At 45.9% G+C, this 12,552-nt stretch overlaps 1 protein-coding gene across 2 annotated transcripts in view; it reads right to left on the bottom strand.

Moving 5' to 3' along the window:
- Sidt1 (SID1 transmembrane family member 1) overlaps positions 1-12,552 on the bottom strand; it is an 84,906-nt gene that overhangs the window by 9,511 nt on the left and 62,843 nt on the right. Inside the window, exons 15-21 of one of the 2 annotated variants that reach the window (XM_060370462.1) lie at positions 11,846-11,919; positions 10,975-11,098; positions 10,650-10,767; positions 8,378-8,514; positions 7,018-7,126; positions 4,273-4,287; positions 3,027-3,103 (exon numbers count right to left, since the gene is read on the bottom strand). In XM_060370462.1, the coding sequence (XP_060226445.1) occupies positions 3,027-3,103; positions 4,273-4,287; positions 7,018-7,126; positions 8,378-8,514; positions 10,650-10,767; positions 10,975-11,098; positions 11,846-11,919 (654 nt within the window). The remainder of the gene's footprint in view (positions 1-3,026; positions 3,104-4,272; positions 4,288-7,017; positions 7,127-8,377; positions 8,515-10,649; positions 10,768-10,974; positions 11,099-11,845; positions 11,920-12,552) is intronic. The other variant, XM_060370463.1, reaches the window with a different exon arrangement.

The raw sequence follows: 12,552 nt of genomic DNA on the forward strand, positions 1-12,552 counted from the left end.
CCAAATGCTGCTGAGGATATGTAGCTGCCAGAACATTTTGTTCACTGAAACAATGTGTATTTGTAATGTGCTCTGACAATTTGGAGGATAATTTGGTGTTTGATTTTGGTTCTCACACAAGACTAAATGCCTATTTACTACATGGTCTAGCAATTTCTCTTCATAGTAGGCACCCAAATAAGGTGAAACCATACATCCAAACAAAACCTCCTCCTCTCCCAGTATCACCCTTCCACCCTCCCTACCCACCCCCTGCTTGCCTGTTCCTCAGAAAAAGGGAGCTTCCTTTCCCATCCACCCCAGCTCATCAAGTTGCGTATCAGCTTTATTTATAATTATCGGAACCTGGAGGTAAGGAGACAGACTTCAGTGGGTTCACGGGTAATAAAAGGCAGCACTATTAGACCCTGCGTAGTATTCAGAACTAAAAAGAAATGAGCTGTCATCTTATGGAAACAATATGGGGGAAATGTAAACGTTACTAAGTAAAAGAGGTAAGTCTGAGAAGGTGTCACGTGACTGGAGTCTAGTCATGTGACACACTGAAAAAGGCGAACTAATAGGTCAACCTTCTTAGAGGCAGATCAGAGGTTGGCAGTGGCCAGAGGAAGGAGAGGTGAACCGGCAGAGCACAAAGGAGAGTTAGGCTAGCCAGGTTGTTCTGAGTGGTGCTATTTACGCTGTGAGAACTGCTGTTAAATGTTCATCCAAACCCAAACAAGGGACTGAGAGACCAAAAGATAAATTAGCAGCTATTATTAAGACCTAAAGTAAGTACTGTAAAGAAATTTAGTAATGCCCTGAGGGGAAGAGCCACCTCACTGCATTCTTTCCCCACCCACTAGAGATACAGTTGCTAGGAAACTGGACCCTCCCCCTAGGGAGGGACACCTAGTCATTAATGGTCTGGGAACCTTCCTATAGCCAATCGATTCAAAATGTAGCATCTTGACCAATAGATGCTTGCCAGGCAGGAATCGCCCCTGCCTTGGGCATGCTGGGAGGGACCAGAATCTATAAATCACCCAACTAATCTAGGGACGGGCGCTTCGGCGGTGGGGCTGTGTAGGCCCAGGCTGCAGCTTGTAATTTACAATAAAAAGACCCTCATGTGTTTTGCAACGGAGTCGATTCCTGGAGATCTTTTGGGGGCTCGCGAACTGGGTATAACAGGACAAGGCAGGGGACAGCCACGTGTGTGAGCCACGGACTGATGGGTAGTGCTGACCCTGCTTCATTCAGCAGCCTGATGAGAGTATAGACATCGAGTGTGTAGGAGCCCTGACTGTGTGGAGAATCCTGTACCTTCTGCTCAGTTTTGCTGTCAAGCTAAAATTGTTCTACACGGTAGACAGTAATTGGCCTACCTGGCCCATAGCCCAGACATGCACAACTCCCCAAATGCTCATAGGTCCTGATGGGCTTTATAAGTTAGTTCTCACCTAAAGAAAACCCCTAGCTTCAAGTCTCGAAATTTTTCCTGTATAAGCTCTTAAGGCTGAGATCTCCATATTTCTTGATGTAGAACCCCTTCTGGTCAAAGACTATTAATTGGGCTCTTACTGAACACTTGTGCTCCAGGGCAGAATTACAGCACCAGATCTGAGCACAGAGCCATATAAACACCAAGGCTTGAGGGTTCAGAGGATGTAAGTGGTCTTACAATTGGTTACCTCCCAAGGTCAATGGCCAGGAAACCAAGGCAGGCCTGGAACCCCACTCTCTTAGACTTGGTAAAGAAATTAATAATATGAGGACTAGAGGGGAGAATTTCAAAGGAACATTCCAACCGTCAAACAATATAACCACAGTTTAACACTGTTCCTGTTACGAAAACACACAGAGGTGATAATGAAGAAGGTGAAAGTTCCCAGATGTGCTGGGTAGGTTTTCGTTTGTTTGTTTGTTTGTTTTCTGTCATAGGCTTGGGTCACCTGGGAAGAGGGACCCTCAACATAAATGCAACTCTTTCTGTAATTAATGGTTTATGTGGGAAGACACAGCACATTGTGGGTGATGCCACCCCTGGGCAGGTGGTCCTGGGTTGTATAAGAAGACAGGCTGAGCAAGCCGGTGAGCGGCACCCCTCCAGTCTCTGTTTCAGTTCCTGCCTTGAGGTCCTGCCTTGACTTCACTGAGTGACTGACAGTGATGGGGACTCGAAGCCAAATGAACCCTTCCCTCCACAAGCTGCTTTGGGTCTAAGTGTTCTGTCACAGCAACAGTAAGCAACCTAATACAGCAATGACAGTGACCAAAGGAACAATCTGCTCAGATCCCTGCCAGTTCACACGTGCTGTCCTGAAATTTCATTTTCACGAGGGAGCCATTTTGATCATTTATAAAGACATTTTGATTCTGCCTTGATTCTCCCCACAGTAATTATTAGTATTTAAAAGTTTGGTATGTTCCAATTGACATGCCAACATGAATGGGATAAATTCCACGTGGTCCCACCTTTGGATGAGGAGCTACGGGGGATCAGTAGCTCCTGGGAGAAGGAGAATCTGTCTCCTCCAGGGAGGAGCCCCGATGTAGGTTTTCAAATCCCAAGTGCACACATGTACACAGGCAACTCTAAATAGGTTCGGTAGGTTGCATATACGCGTGTATGTCTGTATATACTGTACATGTATGTGTAACAATAATAATTGAGGAGGCCATGAATGGGGAAGGGAGAGGAAGAGTAGAGTAATATAGATGCAGGGCTTGTTGGCAAAGTTCTCAAAAAGGAGAAACGTATATACCGTTTCAAAAGTTTGTTGTGTGTGTGTGTATTTATATATATTTCCTTTATCGTCTTCATACACTAGCTAATATTTCATTTGTAAAAATGGGACCGCTGTAGCTTGCCTTTTTAGAAGAGAAAGCAGCATGAATGTTTCCCCACTGACTGGAAGGCAGCCACCTCAGGCCATCTGGTCCTTTGGATTTCTGGAGGTTTGAGTCACTGCCCCAAGCCTGGCCCTCCCACTGCTCCTCCGTTTCCTGGGGGATGGCCAAGGAACACAGGAGCCCGCACGTACCATATACAGAGGTCTGCTGCACTGCTGGATACAGTCCGTGTAGAGCACCATAGCGGCCCGCCGGAAGATTCCCAGATCTGTGTTGACATGGGACGAAAACACACAGAGAAAATACATATCCTGGGAAATGACTGGAGATTGGGGGCCAGGAGGCTGTCATCTGTACGCCATTAAAAGCTATCAGAATGCTTTGCACCTAACAGACGAGCAATGGGTGTATGATCTAGAACAGCGGCTCTCAATCTGTGGGTCGCAGCCTCTTTGGCAGGGGTCGAATGACCCTTTCCTGGTGTCTCTTAAGACTATCAGAAAACACAGGTATTTACACTACGATCCATAACAGTAGAAAAATTACAGTTATGAAGTAGCAATGGAAATAATTTTAGGGTTGGGGTCACCACAACATGAGGTACTGTATTAAAGGGTCAAAGGATTAGGAAAGTTGAGAGCCACTGATCTGGAAAACGATGTTGTCTTGAGGGTGTACGGTGCTCATGTGTCATCCTGAAAAGGGCTGTCAAAGAATAGCAGGCAGCCGCCTCCCTTCTCCCTCACCCAGCTAAGATTCCATTGTTTACACGTCACCCCTCAAATCCACCTTAAAACACTTGTTCTTTATAGCAGGGGTTGGGGGTGGGGATCCTAGCTTATAGCGATTCCAATCTACGCTTTTCAGTGCAGCTGTGAGTTATTAAGTTCTGGACCGAGAGGTCCCGGGCTGTGCTAAGAATGTTTAGGAAGAGTAGCAGCAGAGAAACAACATTCAGAATTACTTCGAAATGTAAGTTAAGATGGGGCGAGAAAGACAGGAAAGGGGTTTTTTAATGTAACCCCTGAATAAGCCATGTCTGAAACGGGACATCATCCATGTGAGAGTCAAGGTCAGAGGAGAGCTGTCTTCCTGTGAGCTATTCATGCCTTGACATCAAAAGCAAGACTGAGTGGACCCAGAGCCAGGACTGTGGACCTTCAGCTTCCCTGAGAGCTCTCCTGCCCCCCAAGGCTAGCCTCGGGATGAACTTAACAAGGAAGAAGGAGCCTGACTATGTGCTAGCCCAGAAGCGATGCATCCAAGCATAGGTTGCCATGAAGACTAGCTTCCAACCTTTCTCTGGATCCTCCTGCTGAGCTGCCTGCCTGACCTAGAACTGGAAGGAAGGGGACAGAGCTGGCAGGGAGCCAGGCAGACATCCAGGCAAGTTCTAGAAACAGTTTAGACCCCCTACAAAGGGCACCAGGACATTACCTGTGTCAGATACATCTGAGTCAGTGGGAAGCAGAGAAGAAATAAGACAGAGAGAAAAGATCTGTAAGAAGGAAGCCAGACAGGTAAGTCATTGCTCACTCTATCTTGTTTCTCTTTAAATGATGGCTTTACTTTGCCTTTGTAAAAGTGATGTTTGCTTGAGCCCCGACCCCCGCCTCCCGTCCACTTTTCGACAGAACTGTCATCTTTTATTTCTAACAGCTGGTTTGGACTCTGCTAAATCTATAACCACCTGGGGACAGTTCCCTGGGGACAGAACTTAAAACTAAACGCCGCCTTCCAGGAGCCCTGCCCACTTGTCACACACCCCTCCTGCTCCATTTTTGGGGACCTCCCTCTGAGATTGCATCAGACCGGAACTGTCTATCAACCAGAGTTTCTTTCGGAGGGACTTCCTCTCCGTGACTCATGTTAGTAAACACTTCATCCCTGCCCTTCTAGAATTAAGCACAGTGAGGGCTTCACTGCTTTTATTCGTGGGTTGCCCAGAGACGCCTTCATCACCTCTCACCATGTATGCCTTGTGAATCATCACCCTGTGAATAAATCCTCATCAGTCTTTGTATGTAACAACTCTTTCCTGTTGGGACCCTCAGCCACTACTGCATGACCCTCATGTAAGGAATCCCTTTTGTATAAGATGTCTTTGGTATGTGTAAAAGAGTCTGCGTTATGTTCCTGTTTGTACGTCTCTGCCATTGGCATTATGGGACCATGGCACGGATCGTTTCCACCAATTACTTCTGTGTTTGTAAATTTGGGAGAAAGCAGAACAAGGCTGAGTTAGTTTCCTTTTGACAGTTTTTATAATCTTCCAGATTTGGATCTGAAATACAGGGTATGATGAAAACACCTTATCAAATGTCCTTCAGAAGTACACTACCTAAGGAAGGCTACATTTATTATATCCAAGGGGAAAGCTAAGTAACAAAGATATGGATGTATCTGTGTGTGTGTGTATGTGTGTGTGAGTGTGCACACTTAAATAGGACCTCACTATGTAGCCGAGCTGGCCTTGAACTCCCCATTCTTCTTCTTTGACCTTTCAAGTGCTGAGATAACAGGCACAAACCATCAGGCCCAGACTGAGACTACGCTGTATTTGATCTTCTAGCCTTTGAGACACTTGTTTACACTGGGTCACCTTGAGCAAGACGGGACCCTTAGCTTCGAGGTCCTTTGTTGCCCCTTGAGTGTGGCATCTATACAGTAAAGGGACCTTCCATTTCTAAATCACATTATAGATTCCTGGACCTCCAAATTTCCTCCCCAAAATAGTTTTGGACCTGCACTTAGAGCCAGCAGAGCCTTCTCCCCATTTTTCTTCCTGAGGTTAGAGAATTTCATTGGTGCACACTTCCGGGGACAAAGAATGAGCAAGCCATTCCTACTGGGTGGCATGAGAGTGAGCACCGCATATTGAATGTACTTATGTCTCTCTGAGATCTCCTGGGGCACAGCCGGGGGCCAGAGGTGGGAGGAGCAGAGATGCTCTACAGTGTGCTTCTGAGGGACCAAGAATTCTAAATTTTAACGTAATTCTGCTAGGCTATAATGAAGGTCTACTTACTTTTCCTCTCTCTCTCTCTCTCTCTCTCTCTCTCTCTCTCTCTCTCTCTCTCTGTCTGTCTGTCTTTCTCTCACCAGGGATCAAATCCAAGCTTCTGTACATTCTAAGGACATGCTTTACCACTAAATTCTACTCCTAGCTCACCCCTCTCCCCCTGTCCCTCTCTCTCCCCTTCTCTTCTTCCCTCTGTCTCTTTCTTCATTCCCCATATATCCCTTTTTTATTCTTTCTTTTATTTCTAGTATCTTTTAGTCTGCTTCATAACTTGAAATTTTCACACATTTTATTTGTGGGTTTTTATTTGCATTTTTCCCTGGGTTCTGTCAATATTAGGGCAGGTCAATGTTTACAGGTAATGATTTCTCTTAAAAACTACAAGTAAGTTTTTAAGCAGGACTTTCAGTATGTTAAAATCATTTTTAAAATACTCTAAAATATCTTGGACCTCCTCCAGTGTGACGGCTGATTGACAGTGGATGACAAGCTAGTTTCCACACAGCACTCAGTCTACCACTGTCAGAAGCAGTTCAATAAAGAAAGCTGGTCTCAAAAGTTGCAGACCCTGTATCTGGAAATAGTGTATGATTCATTCTTGACATTCTAAATAGAATAATATTTAGCGTTAGAGAAATGCCCCTTTTTGAATGTTGCAGATGGGAGAAGAGTCCTCTGGGTAAGGCTTATGGTATACTGAGCACACTGCTCTTCTATGTATCCCCACACCCCTTTTAAGACACTGTCTCTCTATGTAGTCCTGGCTGCCCTGGGACTTGTTATGTAGACGACACTGATTTCACAAACATCTGCCTGATTCTGCCTTCCCAAATGCTGGGATTAATAAAGTCATGTGTCATCGTGCCTGACATAATGCCCGAATTCACTTAATTCCCTTTGAACTTCTGGTAGTTTGCAAACTGCAACTAGCAGGCAGAGGTGTGCCTCAGCTATGAAGGTGTGGGAAGATACGTGTCTCAGCTGAAAACAGAAATAGTGGCTTACTGAGATCCTGTAAGGAGGAAGGCATTCTTAGAGACAACCAAACACAGCAGGGAGTTTGGAGCCCGTGTTCATGATGACAGGTAGCACTGTCACTGCGGCTGAGTGACGACCCTGTACCAGCTCCCCTGGCGGAGTTAGTGCACGGGTTTACTCACCTATCTTGAAACGACCCATGTAGTAGATTTGGGTACTGAGGGCCAGAGAAGCAAGAACATGGATTGCAGAGAAGATGACCCAGAACCACACATCATTTTTTCCAAACACCTAGAGATAAAGATGGGGTTCAGTAAGATCTGGGGTTTCCCCCAGAGAACTCTGTAGGATCATTGCCTCTTCTTGAGGCTTATGGTAGAAAACAGAACAAAAACTAGCTGTTACTGAAGAACATGTTGTCAAATCACCTTCCAAATATTTATACATGTACCCACGAATGAGTGCCCTTCTCAACCAGGGCCAGAAACACTTCTTATTTGCAGTAGGCTACAGCTGATGCAGAGACTCACAAATGGTCAAACGCTGAAAACCTCAAGTATTCAATCTAAATGGGACATTATATCAGCCACCCTTTAGGCTCATGGAACAACATGGAAATGAGAGGTGGCAAGGATGTAAGAGCTGGAGGATGGTGAGCATGCTGGGAAGCCTGTCTACTAGACATGACATAGCCTAGGAGCTATTGGAAGTTGATCGCTGCTGGGCATGGCGTTTTTGGAGGTGGTGTGTGGCTATTGATAGATTGTTCATTCTCAGGGTGGGTGGCCTTATGACCATTCTCATGCACACAGCACTAGGTAGACTCAGCAGGCTGTAAAAACAGAAAAATGAAGAAAGATCCACCTCTCCCTTCACAGTCTCATCATGCTACCTCTAGCTAGTATGGAGGAGAATGTGTTGGGGGTTGGGAGTGGCTTGAGGCTTGAGGGGGTGGAAGGAGGAAATTCCGGTGGATGTGTTTGAGATACATTATATACAGGTATAAAACCGTCAAATAAGTATGTTTTTAAAAGCCACCTAGCCCTGTGTGCATTTTGTTTTTAACCTCAAAACTCAGAGGGGTTCTTTCTGTACAGTGGACAGGAAAAATAACGACTACCTAGCCAAATGAAAACAGGAGGAAGAAGATATGGGACCGTCAACAATGGAGGGGCAGTCAGTCTAGCTCTGGGGAGAGAATGCACCTCAAATAATTGAAGGCAGCCGGCAACTACTGCCCATCTAGAAATGGTTGCTCTTTCAGGTTGGCTTCTCCAATCATCGTAGATGTATCTATTCCAGTTTTGGCATGACTTGTGATTCATTTTAATATAAAAACCACCCTCAGCCAGTTTTATAGGTGATTATTTACATGCTTAGAAAACGTCAGCTAAGAAATCAAGCCAGAGAGCCTGGAACAGCCCCAAACCCATGCTCCCAAGGCCTGACAAAAAGACACAAACAACCAAAGCTCCCTCCCCACCCCTGTGCCCCCAGGGGACACTTTTCAAAGCCGGACTGAAGTCATGGAGGCAGACCCACCACTCCGAGGACCGTGAGTGTGATGACAACAGCAAAGGAGGCATAGGCAGAGTAGGCGCTGGCATTGATGTCCGGGTGGCGGGTCTGGTAGAGCTTCAGCATGCAGAGGCCGGCAATCATGTACATGAAGGAAGTGTCTGAGGATCCAAGGCAAGAAGTTCAGTGGGTGGCTGGCAATGACAAGCTCAGCCTTGCTCTGGCTTCTGACTATTTGCTGATCTGTAGAAGTCTGACATAGCAACCCCACTAGGCACAGCCTCAGGGACAGTGGTTCTCAGCCTATGTGTGGTGACCCCCGAAGACCATGAGAAAATACAAATATTTACGGTACGATTCATAAGAGTGGCCAATTTATAGCTATGAAGTAGCAACAAAGATAATCCTATGGTTGGGGGTCACCGCAACATGAGGAACTGTATTAGAGAGTGGCAGCATTAGGAAGGTTGAGGACCACTGACTGCGCTAGGAAGAGTCCGTAGCCTCTATTTCTAGCCCGTCTTCATCCACCAAGGTATTTTGGTGGATACATCTAATGGGTTAAGTAAACAGCTACCTCACTTGCAAGGGTATGTGAATTCTAAACTTTATAAAACAATGGTGACCAAAAAAAAATTTCGTTTTTATGGTGATAGTTTAGGCAGAGAGACGATGAGATGAGTGTCAGGTGAAAGCTGTTCTCAGTGCTCTGAAAGGTAGCCACATTCGCCACTCTATCTCTATGCATAGCATGATAGCCTACTGATAGGAAACAGCTACCCATTAAGTGCAGCTCAGCCGCCCTACAGTGATGGGAGACAGGAAGCAAAACAACAATGAGATGCTCATGCTACTCAACACTTCAGCAAAATATTTAAATGCCTGACAGTGGCAAACGCTAATGTCGATGCGGTGGAAATAAGCACTCACGAAGCTAGCTCAGGTGGGAACACTCTGGGGAGAAATTTGCTAAAACAGAAAACAGAGGCTGCACAAGCCAGGCAGTTTAGTGCGATAAACTGTGGTGCGTGATGATGGTACTGCATACTTTTAATCCCAGCACTCGGTGGGTTGGTGGGGGGAGGAGGGCGCAGAGGCCAGCAGATCAGCAGATCTCTAAGTTCGAGGTCAGCCTGGTCTGCACTTAGATCCAAGACAGCTGGGGCTACACAGTGAAACCCTGTCCTGAAAAACCAAACCAAGTCAAACCAACCGAAACAAATCATTATCTTCGAGCGTAGACAGCAATGCACAGTTCTTGTTTTTCTCATTTTTATCTTATTTTTGTTGTTGTGTCTATTTTAGATGGGTCTCACTATAGGTAGTCTAAACTAGAGATCCTCTTGTTTCGGTTTCCCTGGTGAGCTAATTATACAGGCAGAGGACACTACTCTCCTTCATTCTGAACAACATTTTAATACTAACTTGGTATCTGCCATCTTTTCAATTCATGACTGTGCACCCTTCCAGCCTCTTGGCTAACCCTGCTCTTGGAGGGGATGAGTCTGATTGGTCCAAAGTTGATACAGTTTCCTTTGCTGGTGGATGCAGCAACCTAGACCTGAGCGAACTAGCACCAGGGAATGACTGAGGAATCACTGAGGACTGTGTGAGCTACTGAGGCATGAGGGAGCGTTATCCTGAGATTCCTTATGGAGATGTTGCCTTCCGTAAGTAAAGGTTTCTATAGGCCAGCTAGAACCTGCTCTGAACCTGGAGAAGGAAACCTGAAGCTAAGATCTGCTATGGATACCTTTTTCCAGCATGAGAGAAGTTACCCTCCGAAGAAAACCAGCACACAGGTTAGGGACATATAAAAGGTCACTTGGAGAGATAGAGTCGGAGCCATCAGGTAAGCCAGCCACAAAGCCATCCCTCCCCCTGCCTTCCAGACAGTGAGCTGTCAGACTGTGGGATGGCCTTATCACTTAGTAACACTTTAAACTGAGTCTCCCATTACTTTCACCCCAGAGCAGGCTACCTGCTCAGCTAAGTAAGTTTCATAGGGGGAAGTCTGAAGGGCAGTGATACTTAGATTGACCCCTGACACTGTATCTCACCGGGCATTAGCATTCCGAGTGGAGTGTTTTCTAGACTAAACGGTGGTCAGAGTGAAGAGCAACAACAAAAGATGTGACATGCAGAAGCCTAGCTCAGCAACAAGGCACACTCAGACCCTTTCAGCTCACCCTAGATGTCCTTTGTTTCTTGCAAGTATGAATTTGATGTTTTGGAAGGGCTCCAGGAGAAGACTCCTGTAACCCAAATCTACGTCATCAGGAAACATTCTAGTTACCGAACTGGAAGTTGGAGTAATTAGGGCAGACATGGTAACAGGCACTGAGCACGCCTTCCGTCATTAGTGCGATCCCCATAGCATAGAAGAGACCGAAGTGTTTGGGAATCCCATACTCCTGAAAGAAAGGAGAAAGGGTTGTTACTAGAAAGACACTAACTGGAGACATACTCCGAAGCTGGAAGCCTGTATGGTGGCCTCAAGTGGCTCTCCACACAGTTTTATCAGCACATCATCAATCCAGACATCCTTCCCCTTGGTAGGTATACTTGGAATCATGGTCCTTTGCAGCTCGAGAGTTTGATCTGACCCACGCTCTCCTTACCATCGCGAAGATGTCTTTAGCTTGCAGGGCTCTTCGGTGGAGAATGTCCCGGCGCAACACTATCAGCAAGAAGAGGAGGCCCAGGAGAATGTGTCCCAGGTTGCTGAGAATGTTATTGAAGGCGCTATAGGGACGAGTGAGAAATGGTGAGTGTGAAAGCCATCGCGGGGACTCAAAACATGAACGCAACACTGAGTGGGCAAACTCGGCATTTGGTGTGTTTCTCTACTAACCTTGTCCTAGGACCTCAGGGTTGGACAAACACCAGAATCCTCTTTAATCTAACTCCTTGAAGATGCTCACTTGGCTTAAAGTAACTCTGTCTTCTCAGAGATTTCTGCTTAGCATCCCTAACACCTGTCTAAACAACTCTTGTCCTCATGGTCCTGGCAGTGTGTAATTCCTGAGAAAGAGCTGGTCCAGAGACAAACAAGCTTTTTTTGGTCCACCTGTGATTCTCATAGGAAAACCCACAATGTAACTATTCAGCTCTCCAACTGTGGATTTCAGGGTATGCACAGATACATATCCTTAATTTTCAGGAAAGCAGGCTGGTTCCGCTCTGTAGAGAGAAGACATGCTCCTATCTCTCAGGAAGACACCTTCTTTCACCCAGTTCTGGCGGCTTTAGAACGGCCAGGCTTGTGGACAAATTCTGACATCACTAAGAACTAAGGGACCAGAACTCAGCAAATCCATTTTATCTAAAAATGGTGTGACACTAAGAACGCCTACCTCCTCAGGTCATCTAACAGTCTGAATGAAAGCTGGCCACCAACTCATGTTCACCGGCATGTGCCTCCCACAGGTAGGGATTTTAAAAAACTTAGAATCTCTAAGATTTCATGAGGAGCCAGAGGGCTGGGTTTACCTCAGGACACCCAAGGGGTGAGCACAGAGGAAGTTGTAGTAACAGATGTCCTGGTTGCCAGTGATGTGTACCACCTACGAAAACAAGTGAAAGAAGAGGAAATGTGACATCTCTCAATCCTTTCAGTCTACCCAAAGTCACACAGAACAGAAAGGGCTCACAGGGCTGTCCTGCCAGTGGTTAAAATAAGACCTCCTTTCCTCCTCATTAGGTGGGTCATGACCTGCCACTATTACACGGCAAACACACACTTCCTATCATGGTGCCGTCTGTGTTTTAGGTAACAGTATCCTGTCTACTGGGTAACCTTGGAATGGAATTCAATAGAGTATGAGTCTTTTGTTATTATAATAAAAGGATTATGAAAGGATGCTACCATTGGGACCTGCCTTTAGCCCATTTCCTAGATTAATGGGAGATTGTTCTCTCTCTCTCTCCACACACACACACACACACACACACGTATTCCGTTTCCTAGAAAGAGATGTTCTCTCTTCCGAGTACCCCACCCAGCAGTCACTGAGAAAGAACTCAGTTTTCCTTACCCATCCCCTCCTCCTTCAAGAAACTAACCCGCCTCAGCCAGCTACAGCTTCCGACAAGTTTTCCATGTCTGTAGATTACAAACAGTGGGGTTCAGACCTCAAACAGACTTTGTTCTCATTCTTTAATGAGTACCAATGGAATAAGGATTTTGTTTATATCAC

This window comes from Meriones unguiculatus, chromosome 17 (genome assembly GCF_030254825.1).
Source record: "Meriones unguiculatus strain TT.TT164.6M chromosome 17, Bangor_MerUng_6.1, whole genome shotgun sequence".
Classification (NCBI taxonomy): Eukaryota; Metazoa; Chordata; class Mammalia; order Rodentia; family Muridae; genus Meriones; species Meriones unguiculatus.